The following is a 21,636-nucleotide window of genomic DNA, read 5'->3' as shown; positions in this document are numbered from 1 at the left end:
AAGTGGTACTTAGGATGGAGTGGTAAAGGTCTCAAGAGGTTAGGGAGTGTTATTTAGGATGGAGTGGTAAAGGTCATAAGAGGTTAGGGAGTGTTATTTAGGATGGAGTGGTAAAGGTCACCAGAGGTTAGGGAGTGTTATTTAGGATGGAGTGGTAAAGGTCACCAGAGGTTAGGGAGTGTTATTTAGGATGGAGTGGTAAAGGTCACCAGAGGTTAGGGAGTGTTATTTAGGATGGAGTGGTAAAGGTCACCAGAGGTTAGGGAGTGTTATTTAGGATGGAGTGGTAAAGGTCACCAGAGGTTAGGGAGTGTTATTTAGGATGGAGTGTTGTACAGCGAGTATTGTCTCACATCTAGTTTATAGTCATATTATACAGAGAGGATTGTCTGACGACTAGTATATAGCCATGTTTATGAACACACCTGTGAAGTTCTCACCTATGGCTGCAGAAGAATATTAAATATTTACACATGCATTTTGTGTGTATTACCTGTATTCTCTGGACCATAGCGTTTACACCACCTGTTTACTCATGAGCAATGAAGCATGCATGTTTCAACTGAAGTAAATGTCTGCAAATTTATTGAATATGAATAATTTTTAGCTATTGAATATTCAAATCACTGGGGACAAACATTTGCATATACATTATACTGCATTATATATATGAAGAAAATGATTGACAGCTATTTCCCTTTTTGTATCTTCATTTATGTTATTTCAAAATGGCCTTTAGGTGATTTCTTTAAAATCAAATATTGTGAAAAATTCTTTCTTTCTTGTGTTGGTTAGTTTATTATATTTTACCAATAGTTTATCACATTATATAGTACCAGTAGTTTTATTATATTAAAACATATGAAATATTGATAATTAAAAAAAAATGAAGCTGCATGCTTATCATGATTTTCACCCTGATTTTAATCCTATGTAATTTGTGAATGATTCCATCTATGATGGGTCCTGATTACTCATGTACTTGAAATTCTCATCACATGAATTTAACATTTAAACATTATGTTAAGATGTACTATATAAACTGTGTGATAATTATGACTTGGTGACTTTCCTGTTAAACTATCAGGAAACTGGAGTAAATATCAACAGTTTATGGTTACCAAGTAAAGTCTGAATCATTCATTCAGACATATTTACATACGAACAGATCGATGTTTATGATATAAATATCACGTCACTAATACATTCTGCCACTAGTGTTGGGAAATCGGTTGAAAATCATAATCGATCATCGGTTGGAATCGGATACCCTATTCGATCCGATATATAATCGGTGAAATAATCGGTTTACTTTTCCAATGCATTTATAACTTTAATATCTTTAAAATTCCATTGAATATTAGAAACTTAGCATGGAAATAAACTGTTTTCAGTTATCTGCCTTTGTTTACTTTATTTTGTGTTGTATGTGTACTGTATGCTTCACCCCATGTAGTATGTGAAACATAACTTCTTGTTGAACATGATAAATTCTCTAATATGTTAATGCCACTTTATGAATCACTTAACCAGTTCCTTTAAGCACTATAGAAAAGTGGTGTTCCAACTTTATATGTTTTTGGGATTTGAGGATTTCTCAAAATAATTTTAATTACTGATCATGAGGACACATCAATCACAAAAAGCTACAATCAAGAAAAACAATATTGTTATTAACAATGAAAACAGCTTAATTGAGCTATTAAACTGATAAACAATAACAATTTAGTATAACAGAGCAATAACTAAACATTCTTGACTAGACAATTGACCTTTACCGATCATCGTCCCAACACTACCGACGACTAGTTGATATATTGCATCATCGACCCGTCCTCTCCGTTCTTGACTCAATACAGTATTTGATCCTGATACAACATCACATCTTTTGACAAATGCAGCCGATATTGTTGGTTGAACTAATTTTGTTTCAACTTTGTCTGATCGCGATTATGTGGAATTTCCCGACGGTAATTTGTGTTCCCCGTCAATATGGGCTCTGAAATTCGTAGTATTTCCTGAAAACGACGGAAGAAAACATTAAGTTGATACTTGTTCAAAGATAATAAATATACAACTGACAAGCGTTCTAAACGGCTGATACAATTTTGAGTTTACAAATGAAACACATGTGACGTCTGCCGTACGAGTTTGTTAGCTTGGTAGAACTTACCTGTATTTCTGTAAATCTTGCGGCATAGACGGCAAACAGCTTGCGTTGTATCCAAATTCTTTTTTGATGGTGGTTCATTATCATTAATTTTATAAAATCCGAAGAATTTCCAAACATCTGATTTCGTTTTGGAGCCTGGGTTTGGGTATATTTCCCTTAGATTTTCTTCAGCGGCCGCCATCTTTGTACATTGTTTATGTTTTCGAGTTACGCCCCCTGACGGGCGCGTTCGATTACATATACTGAGGTTCGTTCGTTTCGGTACCTTTTTATATTTGCCGATGATCGATTGTTGATGTTTGCCATCGATCATCGGCATCGAGATGCTATAAACGATCGCTAATCTATCTTTACCGATCATCGTCCCAACACTATCTGCCACAGTGGCTGAACCTTTTGATGTGGAAATGTTCAAAAGGAAAAGAAACAATCACATTTTAAGTCATTTACTTGTACAGATCAATAACAAAAGTTATTCAGCTAACATGTGTCTATATTTTTCGCGGTTTAGAGGGTTTTGCGTAGGTTTACACTATTGCAAAACCTGCCAGAAGCATTAAAACACCGAAAAATATTTTAAAAAATACTGAAAAAACACGTCTTTTACGAAAATTTTCTGTGACAGTGTTGTGTGGAGGGGATTCATAACTCGGTAGATATACTACACTACAGCATCTATCTGGCTGTAAGCTTAAGTCTATGGTGTTTTTATGGAAATCAGCATATTTCATATTCCTGTGATAATAAGCCTTCCTCCCTGGACTTGAGTCAAAATTCATCCATTGGAGTTCATACAGAAAAAATGTGATACTCAGTATTTGTTCTCAAATAAGCCCAATTCTCGAGTGTAAAAGTCTATTACCGTATTTATGCTCAAATTCGTCCAATTCTCTAGTGTAAAAATTTAGTACCATATTTATCCTCAAATAAGCCCCATCCCCTAATGTAAGTTCAGTACCATATTTATCCTCAAATAAGCCTCCTCCCCTAGTGTAAAAGTTTAGTACCATATTCATCCTTAAATAAGCCCCCTTATCTAGTGGAAAAGTTCATTACCATATTCATCCTTAAATAAGCCCCCTCCTCTAATATAAAAGTGTAGTACTTGTACCGTATTTATTTCAGTTCAGTATTGATATTTGAGGAGGGATTGTTTGTGAACCATTTTTAGGGTACCATTTTAAAATTTATAAATCTGCAAAAATGAAGAAGGGGGCATATTTATGGGTAGTGACTTCTTTGTGGATAATAACATTATATATAAAACATTTGAAGTAAATAATTAAGCTTGAAAATGCTGAGGACTTCTTGTCCTGCAGAAGACATGAAGACAAAAAAGCTGATGAGTTATATTTACTGAATATTTGTATTCATAATTAGAGTGTTCTTAAATCATCTGGATCCCATATATGCATGGTCTGTTTAAATCAGAATACTATGTCATGTGGGCTTATTTTCACATACGCTTATTTCCATTCCTGCTTATTTCAATAACCGCTTATTCCAAGTCCAGCCTATATCACATTATTGCTTATTTCCATAACTGCTTATTTATATAACTTCTTATTCCAAGTCTCGCCTATTTACAGTCCTGCTTATTTATATCACTTCTTATTCCAAGTCCCGCCTATTCACAGTCTTGCTTATTTCTGGTCCTGCTTATTTCCAGATAAATATTATATACATTTGTAAATCATACAAACATATAAAGATTGTTGAATAACTGAATCACCTAGTTCAATCATAATGTGTCTAGTCATGTCTTTCTTACTGTCAGTGTTGTTCTAGGTGTCAAGTCAGGATTTCCTAGGCTGTGACATTATCCTATTAGAGCTCTCACTTCGACTCATTACCAGACTACAAGTATTAGCGGGGACTTATCCATGTTAGGAAGGGATTCACATCACAAATTGTAAGCTCTGTTATGTACAGGCGCAGGCATACAGGTTACTTAAGACCGGTTTGAGGACTTTCAATAAGCAGATTTTTCGAGCACATCCTTCCAGTTTTGAGTTTTAATTCATCAGTTTTCGTGTTAATAGGCTGAAATGTTTAGCAACTTTCTAGGGAGAATAAGTACAAATCAACGAGTCGGTCAAAGACCTTTATGGCTTAGAAGGGAAATGACATTGGTGTTCTTTTTCATAAATCATCACATTTGAATACAATTCTAACCAGATTTGTGTTTTTCAGTCCACATTGTGAAGTCCTATACATGATCTGTTAAATATAGATAATTTCTAACATGTAAAAAGGATAATTTTGAATTACAGTAACTTCAAACTGAAATTGAAGTTGAGATGTATCATGTTTTCATGAGATAATATACCATCAAACTAACCAGGAATGGCCACTGACTTAGATGTATAATGTTTGATCAAGCTAACTAGCCACTGACTTGGATGTCTAATGTTCCGTCAAGCTAACCAGTCACTGACTTGGATGTATAATGTTCCATCAAGCTAACTAGCCACTGACTTTGATGTATAATGTTTGATCAAGCTAACTAGCCACTGACTTGGATGTATAATATACCGTCAAGCTAACTAGCCACTGACTTGGATGTATAATGTTTGATCAAGCTAACCAGCCAATGACTTGGATGTATAATGTTCCATCAAGCTAACCAGCCATTGACTTGGATGTATAATGTTCCATCAAGCTAACAGCCACTGACTTGGATGTATAATGTACCGTCAAGCTAACCAGCCACTGACTTGGATGTATAATGTTTGATCAAGCTAACCAGCCACTGACTTGGATGTATAATGTTTGATCAAGCTAACCAGCCACTGACTTGGGATGTATAATGTACCGTCAAGCTAACCAGCCATTGACTTGGGATGTATAATGTACCGTCAAGCTAACCAGCCACTGACTTGGGATGTATAATGTACCGTCAAGCTAACCAGCCATTGACTTGGATGTATAATGTTCCACCAATCTAACCAGCCATTGACTTGGGATGTATAATGTACCGTCAAGCTAACCAGCCATTGACTTGGATGTATAATGTTCCACCAATCTAACCAATCAGGGACTAAAAAAAATATAAATGTTCTTGGCCATATCAAATTTTATTGCATTTCTTATTCCTGTTTTAAAATGGTGATACATTTTCTCATTTTAATCAAATCAAAAATATTAATATTTTTGATTTGTCGACAATGATTATTTAAGTTTATCTTTAGTCTCTTACTGCGAAAGTGAAAACTTTAGGGGGGGGGCCATTGATTTCCTCTCCATCTGTGTCTTGTACATAATGTTCGTAACTACAAAGTTTGTCAGCACTCAAGCGGCTTCATTCCTTGAGGGATTTTAATTAGACTTAAGACAATGATAAAGAACTAATAAGATTTCTCACACAAGTTCGAGTTTCAAGGTTTTTGGGTCAAGGGCATTTTTTTGTTACTATTTTTAGTGGGGGTCTGTAGGAGACGTGTATTGCTTAAGCAATGCCAAGTAAATACTCAGTATGCTTGTCATTGATATATAAGCAATATCAGCTTTTTTTTTGTCTCACTGTGGTATATATTTAAACTATCCTTATATCATCATTTATTTTTCAAATTCAAAAAATGTCACAAGAAAGAGTAATACATTAGATATACCAGGTATGTGGTCAAGTCAATGTTCTGACGCTTAAAGTGTTGACACAATTTTAGCTGTGGTATATCCCAGGGACAGAATGAACATATAATTAGAGATGTAGGTCGTTAGACTTGACACTTAATAACTTGTTTGTGGTGTACTGATAATCAAAAACAAAGATTAAATCAACTTTGACACAGACCAACTTCAGTAATCCATTTTTTTGTTTGTATTTCTTGGTAGAATAATTCAACATTAATTAGATGTAGTCTATTGTTCAGTTATATTACTGATTTATTATTCTGGTAAAGTTTGAAGTGTAATAATCATGGTCAGTGAAGTGTTTTAGTCATCCTGTGTGTGTATGTGATTACAGGTTACATAATCATGGTCAGTGAAATGTTTCAGTCACCCTGGGTATGTATGGGATTACAGACTACATAATCATGGTCAGTGAATTCGAAGTGTTTTAGTCACTCTGTTTATGTATGGGATTACAGGCTACATAATCATGGTCAGTGAAATGTTTTAGTCACCCTGTTTATGTATGGGATTACAGGCTACATAATCATGGTCATTGAGGTGTTTTTGTCACCCTGGGTATGTATGTGATTACAGGCTACATAATCATGGTCAGTGAAGTGTTTTAGTCACTCTGTTTATGTATGGGATTACAGACTACATAATCATGGTCAGTGAAGTGTTTTAGTCACTCTGTTTATGTATGGGATTACAGGCTACATAATCATGGTCAGTGAAATGTTTTAGTCACTCTGTTTATGTATGGGATTACAGGCTACATAATCATGGTCAGTGAAATGTTTTAGTCACTCTGTTTATGTATGGGATTACAGGCTACATAATCATGGTCATTGAGGTGTTTTTGTCACCCTGGGTATGTATGGGATTACAGGCTACATAATCATGGTCAGTGAAATGTTTTAGTCACCCTGTTTATGTATGGGATTACAGGCTACATAATCATGGTCATTGAGGTGTTTTTGTCACCCTGGGTATGTATGGGATTACAGGCTACATAATCATGGTCAGTGAAGTGTTTTAGTCACTCTGTTTATGTATGGGATTACAGGCTACATAATCATGGTCAGTGAAATGTTTTAGTCACTCTGTTTATGTATGGGATTACAGGCTACATAATCATGGTCAGTGGAATGTTTTAGTCACTCTGTTTATGTATGGGATTACAGGCTACATAATCATGGTCAGTGAAGTGTTTTAGTCACCCTGGGTATGTATGGGATTACAGGCTACATAATCATGGTCAGTGAAATGTTTTAGTCACCCTGTTTATGTATGGGATTACAGACTACATAATCATGGTCAGTGAAGTGTTTTAGTCACCCTGGGTACATTATTGAATGTATGGGATTACAATCTAGAGCTTTTCTGAATTTTGCTGCACAATGAATTTGATAATCAATATCCGATAAACAATTTTAGATGTTTGACTGATTTCCAGTACTAATATTTACATTGTTTATACTGAAACATGCTATGAAAGATACATACTGTATCTATCCAGCAATAAGCTCATGCCTGGAAATTAGCTCAGTCATGCCTGTATTGTAATTCTAACAAATTAATGTTATTTACTTTCCTACAATAAGCCCTCTCCCATGTATTATACTTCTCTGTGCTTATTACAGGATAAATTCAATAATTGTATTCTGTGAACCAAGCAGGTAATTTACATTACTTTCTGGCTAGAACTGTTGACAACGTTGTATTTTAGGCTAAAGACTACCATATTGCATTATTTTGCCGTAAAAAAATCCTCCTAATCATGCTTGCGGAACAATTGATAAAACATACAGCCTGGGTTGGGCCAGACTGGCTGAGACTGATAGTGTTATATAAAACAGACTTGATGTACATCTGGTAAATATGGATTATTTCTGGTGCATAAAGCCAGTATACCCAGAACATTGCTGGGGATTCGTTATAGAAAACAAAGGCTTCTCTGTAAATCTCAATTGTTTGTGTTCTTACTCTGCTTCTCTCTGTATTTGGACTCAGTAAAAGGGAAATCAATTAAAAATAAAAAAATAAAAAATTGTTTGTGGTCTGGGTTTTCTGCAATAAAGCTTGAATTGCATGAATGAAGGAAATATGAGTAAATTTGATAAAAAACATCTTTGATAGCTCCAGATCTATTTTTCATGGGAGCTTCTTTTGGCTCATAAATGTTCTATCACAATTGGCATTAGATAAAACAACAGGTGTTTGGCTGGTTCTCACAATGTTCATCAGGAGATATGGCTGATGTTTTAGATGTTCTCACATTGTTCATCAGTAGATATGACTGATGTTTTAGATGTTCTCACAATGTTCACCAGTAGATATGGCTGATGTTTTAGGAGATATTCTCACAATGTTCACCAGTAGATATGGCTGATGTTTTAGGAGATGTTCTCACAATGTTCATCAGTAGATATGGCTGATGTTTAAGGAGATGTTCTCACACTGTTCACCAGTATATATGGCTGATGTTTTAGATGTTCTCACAATGTTCATCAGTAGATATGACTGATGTTTTAGGAGATGTTCTCACAATGTTCATCAGTAGATATGGCTGATGTTTAAGGAGATGTTTGAACGGTTCTCACAATGTTCACCAGTAGATATGGCTGATGTTTTAGGAGATGTTCTCACAACGTTCATCAGTAGATATGGCTGATGTTTAAGGAGATGTTTGAACGGTTCTCACAATGTTCACCAGTAGATATGGCTGATGTTTTAGATGTTCTCACAATGTTCATCAGTAGATATGACTGATGTTTTAGGAGATGTTCTCACAATGTTCATCAGTAGATATGGCTGATGTTTTAGATGTTCTCACAATGTTCACCAGTAGATATGGCTGATGTTTTAGATGTTCTCACAATGTTCATCAGTAGATATGACTGATGTTTTAGGAGATGTTCTCACAATGTTCATCAGTAGATATGGCTGATGTTTTAGGAGATGTTCTCACAATGTTCATCAGTAGATATGACTGATGTTTTAGGAGATGTTCTCACAATGTTCATCAGTAGATATGGCTGATATTTTAGATGTTCTCACAATGTTCACCAGTAGATATGGCTGATGTTTTAGATGTTCTCACAATGTTCATCAGTAGATATGACTGATGTTTTAGGAGATGTTCTCACAATGTTCATCAGTAGATATGGCTGATGTTTAAGGAGATGTTCTCACAATGTTCACCAGTAGATATGGCTGATGTTTTAGATGTTCTCACAATGTTCATCAGTAGATATGGCTGATGTTTTAGATGTTCTCACAATGTTCATCAGGAGATATGGCCGATGTTTTAGGAGATGTTCTCACAATGTTCATCAGTAGATATGGCTGATGTTTTAGGAGATGTTCTCACAATGTTCATCAGTAGATATGGCTGATGTTTAAAGAGATGTTCTCACAATGTTCATCAGTAGATATGGCTGATGTTTAAGGATATGTTCTCACAATGTTCACCAGTAGATATGGCTGATGTTTAAGGAGATGTTCTCACAATGTTCATCAGTAGATATGGCTGATGTTTTAAGATGTTCTCACATTGTTCATCAGTAGATATGGCTGATGTTTTAGGAGATGTTCTCACAATGCTCATCAGTAGATATGGCTGATGTTTAAGGAGATGTTTTCGTCACAATGTTCATCCAGTAGATATGGCTGATGTTTTAGATGTTCTCACAATGTTCACCAGTAGATATGGCTGATGTTTAAGGAGATGTTCTCACAATGTTCATCAGTAGATATGGCTGATGTTTTAGATGTTCTCACAATGTTCATCAGTAGATATGGCTGATGTTTTAGGAGATGTTCTCACAATGTTCATCAGTAGATATGGCTGATGTTTAAGGAGATGTTTGAACGGTTCTCACAATGTTCACCAGTAGATATGGCTGATGTTTTAGATGTTCTCACAATGTTCATCAGGAGATATGGCTGATGTTTTAGATGTTCTCACAATGTTCACCAGTAGATATGGCTGATGTTTAAGGAGATGTTCTCACAATGTTCATCAGTAGATATGGCTGATGTTTAAGGATATGTTCTCACAATGTTCACCAGTAGATATGGCTGATGTTTAAGGAGATATTCTCACAATGTTCATCAGTAGATATGGCTGATGTTTTAGATGTTCTCACATTGTTCATCAGTAGATATGGCTGATGTTTTAGGAGATGTTCTCACAATGTTCATCAGTAGATATGGCTGATGTTTAAGGAGATGTTTGAACGGTTCTCACAATGTTCACCAGTAGATATGGCTGATGTTTTAGATGTTCTCACAATGTTCACCAGTAGATATGGCTGATGTTTAAGGAGATGTTCTCACAATGTTCATCAGTAGATATGGCTGATGTTTTAGATGTTCTCACAATGTTCATCAGTAGATATGGCTGATGTTTTAGGAGATGTTCTCACAATGTTCATCAGTAGATATGGCTGATGTTTAAGGAGATGTTTGAACGGTTCTCACAATGTTCACCAGTAGATATGGCTGATGTTTTAGATGTTCTCACAATGTTCATCAGGAGATATGGCTGATGTTTTAGATGTTCTCACAATGTTCACCAGTAGGTATGGCTGATGTTTTAGATGTTCTCACAATGTTCATCAGTAGATATGGCTGATGTTTAAGGAGATGTTCTCACAATGTTCATCAGTGTGATATGGCTGATGTTTAAGGAGATGTTCTCACATTGTTCATCAGTAGATATGGCTGATGTTTTAGGAGATGTTCTCACAATGTTCACCAGTAGATATGGCTGATGTTTAAGGAGATGTTCTCACAATGTTCATCAGTAGATATGGCTGATGTTTTAGGAGATGTTCTCACAATGTTCATCAGTAGATATGGCTGATGTTTTAGGAGATGTTCTCACAATGTTCATCAGTAGGTATGGCTGATGTTTTAGGAGATGTTTTCACAATGTTCATTAGTAGATATGGCTGATGTTTTAGGAGATGTTCTCACAATGTTCACCAGTAGATATGGCTGATGTTTAAGGAGATGTTCTCACAATGTTCATCAGTAGATATGGCTGATGTTTAAGGAGATGTTCTCACAATGTTCACCAGTAGATATGGCTGATGTTTTAGGAGATGTTCTCACAATGTTCACCAGTAGATATGGCTGATGTTTTAGGAGATGTTCTCACAATGTTCATCAGTAGATATGGCTGATGTTTTAGATGTTCTCACAATGTTCATCAGTAGATATGGCTGATGTTTAAGGAGATGTTTGAACAGTTCTCACAATGTTCATCAGTAGATATGGCTGATGTTTTAGATGTTCTCACATTGTTCACCAGTAGATATGGCTGATGTTTAAGGAGATATTCTCACAATGTTCATCAGTAGATATGGCTGATGTTTAAGGAGATGTTCTCACAATGTTCATCAGTAGATATGGCTGATGTTTTAGGAGATGTTTTCACAATGTTCATCAGTATATATGGCTGATGTTTAAGGAGATGTTCTCACAATGTTCATCAGTAGATATGGCTGATGTTTAAGGAGATGTTCTCACAATGTTCATCAGGAGATATGGCTGATGTTTTAGATGTTCTCACATTGTTCATCAGTAGATATGGCTGATGCTTTAGATGTTCTCACAATGTTCATCAGTAGATATGGCTGATGTTTTATATGTTTGGTCGGTTCTCACAATGTTCACCAGTAGATATGGCTGATGTTTTAGATGTTCTCACAATGTTCATCAGTAGATATGGCTGATGTTTAAGGAGATGTTCTCACAATGTTCACCAGTAAATATGGCTGATGTTTAAGGAGATGTTCTCACAATGTTCACCAGTAGATATGGCCGATGTTTTAGGAGATGTTCTCACAATGTTCATCAGTAGATATGGTTGATGTTTTAGATGTTCTCACAATGTTCACCAGTAGATATGGCCGATGTTTAAGGAGATGTTCTCACAATGTTCATCAGGAGATATGGCTGATGTTTAAGGAGATGTTCTCACAATGTTCATCAGGAGATATGGCTGATGTTTTAGATGTTCTCACATTGTTCATCAGTAGATATGGCTGATGTTTTAGATGTTCTCACAATGTTCATCAGTAGATATGGCTGATGTTTTAGATGTTCTCACAATGTTCATCAGTATATATGGCTGATGTTTAAGGAGATGTTCTCACAATGTTCATCAGGAGATATGGCTGATGTTTTAGATGTTCTCACAATGTTCATCAGTAGATATGGCTGATGTTTAAGGAGATGTTCTCACAATGTTCACCAGTAGATATGGTTGATGTTTTAGATGTTCTCACAATGTTCATCAGTAGATATGGCTGATGTTTAAGGAGATGTTCTCACATTGTTCATCAGTAGATATGGCTGATGTTTTAGGAGATGTTTGAACAGTTCTCACAATGTTCATCAGTAGATATGGCTGATGTTTAAGGAGATGTTCTCACAATGTTCATCAGTAGATATGGCTGATGTTTTAGGAGATGTTTGAACAGTTCTCACAATGTTCATCAGTAGAAATGGCTGATGTTTAAGGAGATGTTCTCACAATGTTCATCAGTAGATATGGCTGATGTTTTAGGAGATATTCTCACAATGTTCATCAGTAGATATGGCTGATGTTTTAGGAGATGTTCTCACATTGTTCATCAGTATATATGGCTGATGTTTTAGGAGATGTTCTCACAATGTTCACCAGTAGATATGGCTGATGTTTTAGATATTCTCACATTGTTCACCAGTAGATATGGCTGATGTTTTAGGAGATGTTCTCACAATGTTCATCAGTAGATATGGCTGATGTTTTAGGAGATATTCTCACAATGTTCATCAGTAGATATGGCTGATGTTTTAGGAGATGTTCTCACAATGTTCACCAGTAGATATGGCTGATGTTTTAGATGTTCTCACAATGTTCATCAGTAGATATGGTTGATGTTTTAGGAGATGTTCTCACAATGTTCATCAGTAGATATGGCTGATGTTTTAGATGTTCTCACAATGTTCATCAGTAGATATGGCTGATGTTTTAGGAGATGTTTGAACGGTTCTCACAATGTTCACCAGTAGGTATGGTTGATGTTTAAGGAGATGTTTGAACGGTTCTCACAATGTTCATCAGGAGATATGACTGATGTTTTAAGGAGATGTTGGTACATAAGGTTCCATGTAATATCAAATTCATCAAAATAGTTTAATAATAAGAGCTGAGCCTATGAAAGTTAATTTCTGGAGATGTTTCCATTAAACAAAGGGCCACAATATCCACGTCAGTAGAGGATAAACACAATAACAAAGGGCCACAATATCCACGTCAGTAGAGGATAAACACAATAACAAAGGGCCACAATATCCACGTCAGTAGAGGATAAACACAATAACAAAGGACCACAATATCCACGTCAGTAGAGGATAAACACAATATCCACGTCAGTAGAGGATAAACACAGTCTCAGTTGAAGATACATGGTGTAGGGTTCAATTATCACCTTGATTGGTTTACATTTCTCGAGAAATTGAGATCTTTGACAATCCCACGGTGTCACAGTTGTGTTTATGTACTTTTGTGAGATTGCTACTTGCATTTTGTTTCTAAAAGAAGATGTGACTGAAAATGACACTGGCTGTTCATAGGGTTATAAACCACTAGAAGGTTACACAGTAAATAAGCATTTGGAGATTCCACTATTTTTTATGAAGGGGTTAACTTTACCTATTGTGCTCTAACCCTTGGTCACTGGTTTAGTTCTCAGAAGCTTTTTGTGAATACATTTTTATGATGTATTTATGTTTATTTTGAATAAAGGTTTTAGGTGAATCCAGAAAATAATGTACTATTTAATTCTTATTGGTCGATATATAGACTAGTTTTTGGAAGTCTTGAATATTTATAAAGTGACATGAACGAAACATCCCCATATACATTTTGGGATGATCCAGATTGCTTTTAAAGATGACTCTGCATAATCTCACTGAAGAGTGAGCAGGGTTACTGTCTTCTGGCATATCTACATGTATCTGAACAGACAACTAAATCAGGAAACATAGACCTGTTATAACCATAGACCTGTGATAGTCATAGACCTGTGATAACCATAGACCTGTTATAACCATAGACCTGTGATAACCATAGACCTGTTATAACCATAGACCTGTTATAACCATAGACCTGTGATAGTCATAGACCTGTTATAACCATAGACCTGTGATAACCATAGACCTGTTATAACCATAGACCTGTGATAACCATAGACCTGTGATAACCATAGACCTGTTATAACCATAGACCTGTGATAACCATAGACCTGTTATAACCATAGACCTGTTATAACCATAGATCTGTGATAACCATAGACCTGTTATAACCATAGACCTGTTATAACCATAGACCTGTTATAACCATAGACCTGTGGTAGTCATAGACCTGTGATAACCATAGACCTGTTATAAACATAGACCTGTGATAGTCATAGACCTGCTATAACCATAGACCTGTGATAACCATAGACCTGTTATAACCATAGACCTGTGATAACCATAGACCTGTGATGACCATAGACCTGTGATGGTCATAGACCTGTGATAACCATAGACCTGTAATAACCATAGACCTGTGATAACCATAGACCTGTGATAGTCATAGACCTGTGATAACCATAGACCTGTTATAACCATAGACCTGTGATAGTCATAGACCTGTTATAGTCATAGACCTGTTATAACCATAGACCTGTGATAGTCATAGACCTGTTATAACCATAGACCTTTAATAACCATAGACCTGTGATAGTCATAGACCTGTTATAACCATAGACCTGTTATAAACATAGACCTGCGATAGTCATAGACCTGTGATAACCATAGACCTGTTATAACCATAGACCTGTGATAACCATAGACCTGTGATAACCATAGACCTGTTATAACCATAGACCTGTTATAACCATAGACCTGTGATAACCATAGACCTGTTATAACCATAGACCTGTGATATTCATAGACCTGTGATAGTCATAGACCTGTGATAACCATAGACCTGTGATAGTCATAGACCTGTGATAACCATAGACCTGTGATAGTCATAGACCTGTTATAACCATAGACCTGTTATAAACATAGACCTGTGATAGTCATAGACCTGTGATAACCATAGATCTGTTATAACCATAGACCTGTGATAACCATAGACCTGTTATAACCATAGACCTGTGATAACCATAGACCTGTGATAACCATAGACATGTGATAGTCATAGACCTGTGATGGTCATAGACCTATTATAACCATATAGACCTGTTATAACCATAGACCTGTGATAGTCATAGACCTGTGATAGTCATAGACCTGTGATAACCATAGACCTGTGATAGTCATAGGTCTGTTATAACCATAGACCTGTTAATAACCATAGACCTGTTATAGTCATAGACCTGTTATAACCATAGACCTGTTATAACCATAGACCTGTGATAGTCATAGACCTGTGATAACCATAGACCTGTTATAACCATAGACCTGTGATAGTCATAGACCTGTGATAACCATAGACATGTGATAGTCATAGACCTGTGATAACCATAGACATGTGATAGTCATAGACCTGTTATAAACATAGACCTGTGATAGTCATAGACCTGTTATAACCATATAGACCTGTTATAACCATAGACCTGTTAATAACCATAGACCTGTGATGGTCATAGACCTGTGATAGTCATAGACCTGTTATAACCATAGATCTGTGATAACCATAGATCTGTGATAACCATAGACCTGTTATAACCATAGACCTGTTATAACCATAGACCTGTTATAACCATATTAAGTTCCCAGTTTTTCTCCAGTCCACATGACACATTATGTACATCATGACCACACGGTGCAGACATTGATACCAACTGTAATAAATTGCAGAGAAAATTTTGTTTGTACCATAAGATATTGATTCATACTTCTGTTATGATATTTCCTAGACAACTCTATTCATACTTCTGTTATGATATTTCCTAGACAACTCTATTTATACGGGACAATCGTGACTGGAAAATTACTTATTTTTATTCCAATAATTTGTCTTTGTGAACCATCTTCAGCTCGATTGATCTAGACAAAGGGATAACACAGAACTTGCATCACATCCAAACTTTACAGCTGTACATGTGTCCTTCGTGGTGTGGGATTCACCTCGTAAGCTAGATATATTGATGTCATAATTTCTCAAATGCTGAATATTAATTATTGATCAATCCTTAACGGAAATGGAATCCTACAAGAACACTCACCAAAATGGAAGAAAATATAGAAATGTTTAAATGTATCAAGTTAGGTTATATAATCATTGTTTAAATGTATCAAGTTAGGTTATATAATCATTGTTTAAATGTATCAAGTTAGGTTATATAATCATTGTTTAAATGTATCAAGTTAGGTTATATAATCATTGTTTAAATGTATCAAGTTAGGTTATATAATCATTGTTTAAATGTATCAAGTTAGGTTATATAATCATTGTTTAAATGTATCAAGTTAGGTTATATAATCATTGTTTAAATGTATCAAGTTAGGTTATATAATCATTGTTTAATGTATCAAGTTAGGTTATATAATCATTGTTTATATGCCAGTTAGTTATATAATCATTGTTAAATGTATCAGTAGGTTATTAATCATGTTTAAATGTATCCAGTGTTTCTAGCATCATGTTTAAATGTATCAAGTTAGGTTATATAATCATTGTTTAAATGTATCAGTTAGGTTATATAATCATTGTTTAAATGCAGTTTGACGTAAATTTGTCATTCCTTTTTTTCATCACTATTCCATTCGGCTGTAAATTTCAATAACTCTTGAAAGTTTCTTTGTCATATAGACAAACCATGATTGATCACGGTGAATCTCGTATAGACAAACCGTGACCGATCGCGGTGAATCTCGTATAGACAAACCGTGATTGATCACGGTGAATCTCGTATAGACAAACCGTGATTGATCACGGTGAATCTCGTATAGACAAACCATGATTGATCACGGTGAATCTCGATGGATTAATTCTAGCAAGATGTAAATGAAAATTGATTGATTAGAACAATACTATATAGTCCTCCATATAGGTAGAACAATACTATATAGTCCTCCATATAGGTAGAACAATACTATATAGTCCTCCATATAGGTAGAACAATACTATATAGTCCCTCCTATCACGGTAGAACAATACTATATAGTCCTCCATACAGGTAGAACAATACTATATAGTCCTCCGTATAGGTAGAACAATACTATATAGTCCTCCATACAGGTAGAACAATACTATATAGTCCTCCATACAGGTAGAACAATACCATATAGTCCTCCGTATAGGTAGAACAATACTATATAGTCCTCCATACAGGTAGAACAATACTATATAGTCCTCCATATAGGTAGAACAATACTATATAGTCCTCCATACAGGTAGAACAATACCATATAGTCCTCCGTATAGGTAGAACAATACTATATAGTCCTCCGTATAGGTAGAACAATACTATATAGTCCTCCATACAGGTAGAACAATACTATATAGTCCTCCATATAGGTAGAACAATACTATATAGTCCTCCGTATAGGTAGAACAATACTATATAATCCTCCATACAGGTAGAACAATACCATATAGTCCTCCGTATAGGTAGAACAATACTATATAGTCCTCCATACAGGTAGAACAATACTATATAGTCCTCCATATAGGTAGAACAATACTATATAGTCCTCCATATAGGTAGAACAATACCATATAGTCCTCCGTATAGGTAGAACAATACTATATAATCCTCCATACAGGTAGAACAATACCATATAGTCCTCCGTATAGGTAGAACAATACTATATAGTCCTCAATACAGGTAGAACAATACTATATAGTCCTCCATACAGGTAGAACAATACTATGTAGTCCTCCATATAGGTAGAACAATACTATATAGTCCTCCGTATAGGTAGAACAATACTATATAATCCTCCATACAGGTAGAACAATACTATATAGTCCTCCATATAGGTAGAACAATACTATATAGTCCTCCATATAGGAGATGTATTAATTGTGGTAAATATGGATATCGGCAAATCTTTAATACAATATGGCCATACAGCAGTGAGATATTGCGATGTATCCATTTGTAAACTCCAAATACTGCAAATTGATAAGAGAGCTAAATTGTAATTAATGGCATCTGACAAAAAATACGCATCAAATCAACAGATATCACATGTACAACCAACTTAGTCAAATGTTTGGTACATGATGGCAGGCGATATCACAACCAACTTAGTCAAATGTTTGGTACATGATCGCAGGCGATATCACAACCAACTTAGTCAAATGTTTGGTACATGATGGCAGGCGATATCACAACCAACTTAGTCAAATGTTTGGTACATGATGGCAGGCGATATCACAACCAACTTAGTCAAATGTTTGGTACGTGATGGCAGGCGATATCACAACCAACTTAGTCAAATGTTTGGTACATGATGGCAGGCGATATCACAACCAACTTAGTCAAATGTTTGGTACGTGATGGCAGGCGATATCACAACCAACTTAGTCAAATGTTTGGTACGTGATGGCAGGCGATATCACAACCAACTTAGTCAAATGTTTGGTACATGATGGCAGGCGATATCACAACCAACTTAGTCAAATGTTTGGTACATGATGGCATGCGGGAATTGTAAGGAGTGGAATTAAACCTGTCCATGTTAACAAATTAATCCTCCTTAAGAACCACTATCAACATTACCTGTGAAATGTTGGTTTACCAAGATGTTACACAAATTACTGAAAAGTATTCACTTATTCCAAGGCCAAGGTCACACTTGCTGTGTATAGAAAACCATCAACTGATTCAATTTAAACACTTAGTTACTTAATTCCTTCATGGATTTTGGTCAAATTTTATGATTCAAAGTCAGATGTTACGCTCATGTCTTACAGACATTTTCTAGTTAATGGTTCTTTTGTTTCTAAAAGTTAAAAACCTTATTTATTGTCGTGCATTTTAAGACAATATATATTGCAATATGTGTACCTTATCAAAAGTTGGTCGGCAATATATGTACCGTATCAAAAGTTGGTCGGCGATATGTACCGTATCAAAAGTTGGTCGGCGATATGTACGTATCAAAAGTTGGTCGGCGATATGTACGTATCAAAAGTTGGTCGGCGATATGTACCGTATCAAAAGTTGGTCGGCGATATGTACCGTATCAAAAGTTGGTCCGCGATATATGTACCGTATCAAAAGTTGGTCGGCGATATGTACCGTATCAAAAGTTGGTCGGCGATATGTACCGTATCAAAAGTTGGTCGGCGATATGTACCGTATCAATATATGTACCCAGGCCTAGTAAGAAGTATTCCTGCTGTTCTAAAATCCAGAGCTCCTGTTAAGCTGTGTACAAGTGTGAAATACGCACTCATTTAAGTTGGTCAATTACCTCTCAAAATTTTTGTGAACACATACTTAATTACCCCTACAATATTTGAATTATATAACCACCTTATTATGGGTGTACAGATACCTTTTACAGGTACCCACGAGTTAAAAAAAAAATTACCTCACAGCTGAAATAAGATTTTATACCCCTCATGTTTCAAATTTAACTTACAAGTACAACTACCCACCATTCAAAAAATGGTCTGCAGCACAGAAACAAAAAACTCTCGAGCTTGTGAACGTTTGTGCCCTAAGATAAGTCTAATATATATGCTACATTGTGATAATCCGTCGATGTTTGATACCCTGACAATTCGTCAATGGTTGTGGACCCTGATAATTCGTCGATGGTTGATACCCTGACAATTCGTCGATGGTTGATACCCTGACAATTCGTCGATGGTTGATACCCTGACAATTCCTGACAATTCGTCAATGGTTGATACCCTGACAATTCGTCGATGGTTGATACCCTGACAATTCGTCGATGGTTGTGGACCCTGACAATTCGTCGATGGTTGATACCCTGACAATTCGTCGATGGTTGTGGACCCTGATCACAATTCGTCGATGGTTGTGGACCCTGACAATTCGTCGATGGTTGATACCCTGACAATTCGTCGATGGTTGATACCTTGACAATTCGTCGATGGTTGTGGACCCTGACAATTCGTCGATTGCCGATACCCTGACAATTCGTCGATGGTTGGACCCTGACAGTTGTACCTGTCATGTTCTCAGTGTAATTGGGCAGATTTTACATTTGATGGGTGTTAGTCATTCATAACCAAACACTTAAATACTCTTATGATTAAATGTGTAGACTTTTATATGATTATGACAATGTGAACTATCACTTATTAGATACATGTGCTTGTGAAATATAATAAGAAACATTGAAATATCATTGATAGGCATATGTAGGATATTTTTGAGAAAGTCACCTGTAAACAGCATAAGACACAATGTGAACAGCATTGATGTGACACTTGTGAACAGCATTGATGAGACACTTGTAAACAGCATTGATGAGACACATGTGAACAGCATTGATGTGACACATGTGAACAGCATAAGACACTTGTGACCAACATAAGACACTTGTGACCAACATAAGACACTTGTGAACAGGATCGATGTGACACTTGTGAACAGCATTGATGAGACACTTGTGAACAGCATAAGACACTTGTGAACAGCATAAGACACTTGTGAACAGGATCGATGTGACACTTGTGAACAGCATTGATGTGACACTTGTGAACAGCATTGATAAGACACTTGTGAACAACATTGATGAGACACTTGTGAACAGCATTGATGAGACACTTGTGAACAGCATTGATGTGACACTTGTGAACAGCATTGATGAGACACTTGTGAACAGCATTGATGAGACACTTGTGAACAGCATTGATGAGACACTTGTGAACAACATTGATGTGACACTTGTGAACAGCATTGATGTGACACTTGTGAACAACATTTATGAGACACTTGTGAACAGCATTGATGAGACACTTGTGAACAGCATTGATGAGACACTTGTGAACAGCATTGATGAGACACTTGTGAACAGCATTGATGTGACACATGTGAACAGCATTGATGAGACACTTGTGAACAACATTGATGAGACACTTGTGAACAGCATTGATGAGACACTTGTGAACAGCATTGATGAGACACATGTGAACAGCATTGATGAGACACTTGTGAACAACATTGATGAGACACATGTGAACAGCATTGATGAGACACCTGTGAACAGCATTGATGAGACACTTGTGAACAGCATTGATGAGACACTTGTGAACAGCATTGATGAGACACTTGTGAACAACATTGATGAGACACATGTGAACAACATTGATGAGACACATGTGAACAGCATTGATGAGACACCTGTGAACAACATTGATGTAACACTTGTGAACAGCATTGAGGAGACACCTGTGAACAGCATTGATGAGACACATGTAAAATAGTGTTGATAAGACAAATGCTCTTGATCCATGATAAGGCACACGATTGATTAGACACATGTTAAACAAGACACCAGGACCTAGGAACAGCTGCATTCAATTGTTCTTGTTTCATAGACTGAATTAGTTCCATCAGACTCTATATATAGATCAGAAGGAATCCCCATCATCCCTCGGACTATATATAGATCAGAAGGAATCCCCATCATCCCTCAGACTATATATAGATCAGAAGGAATCCCCATCATTCATCAGACTATATATAGATCAGAAGGAATCCCCATCATTCATTGAGTGCAGGTTTTGTACTCTATCCCCAGTGTATATAACTCATTGAGCTGGTCTATCAATAATTGAGACTAAGCACTATTTGTTGTTGGAA

General features: G+C 36.0%; 2 protein-coding genes across 2 annotated transcripts in view; one reads left to right on the top strand and one right to left on the bottom strand.

Moving 5' to 3' along the window:
- The window catches only part of LOC117317035 (kinesin-like protein KIF13B), a 416,447-nt gene that overhangs the window by 6,251 nt on the left and 388,560 nt on the right, over positions 1-21,636 (top strand). The window lies entirely within an intron of this gene.
- On the bottom strand, positions 1,815-2,511 carry LOC117317038. Its single transcript, XM_033871822.1, has 2 exons — positions 2,174-2,511; positions 1,815-2,018 (listed from the first exon to the last, which is right to left on the bottom strand). Exons 1-2 carry the CDS (start codon positions 2,490-2,492, stop codon positions 1,951-1,953), a joined length of 387 nt encoding a protein of 128 aa, XP_033727713.1. The 5' UTR covers positions 2,493-2,511; the 3' UTR covers positions 1,815-1,950.

Source organism: Pecten maximus, chromosome 18 (genome assembly GCF_902652985.1).
Source record: "Pecten maximus chromosome 18, xPecMax1.1, whole genome shotgun sequence".
In the NCBI taxonomy this organism is placed as follows: Eukaryota; Metazoa; Mollusca; class Bivalvia; order Pectinida; family Pectinidae; genus Pecten; species Pecten maximus.
Note: the sequence above shows the minus strand (reverse complement) of the source record. Positions and strands in the feature narration are given on the sequence as shown.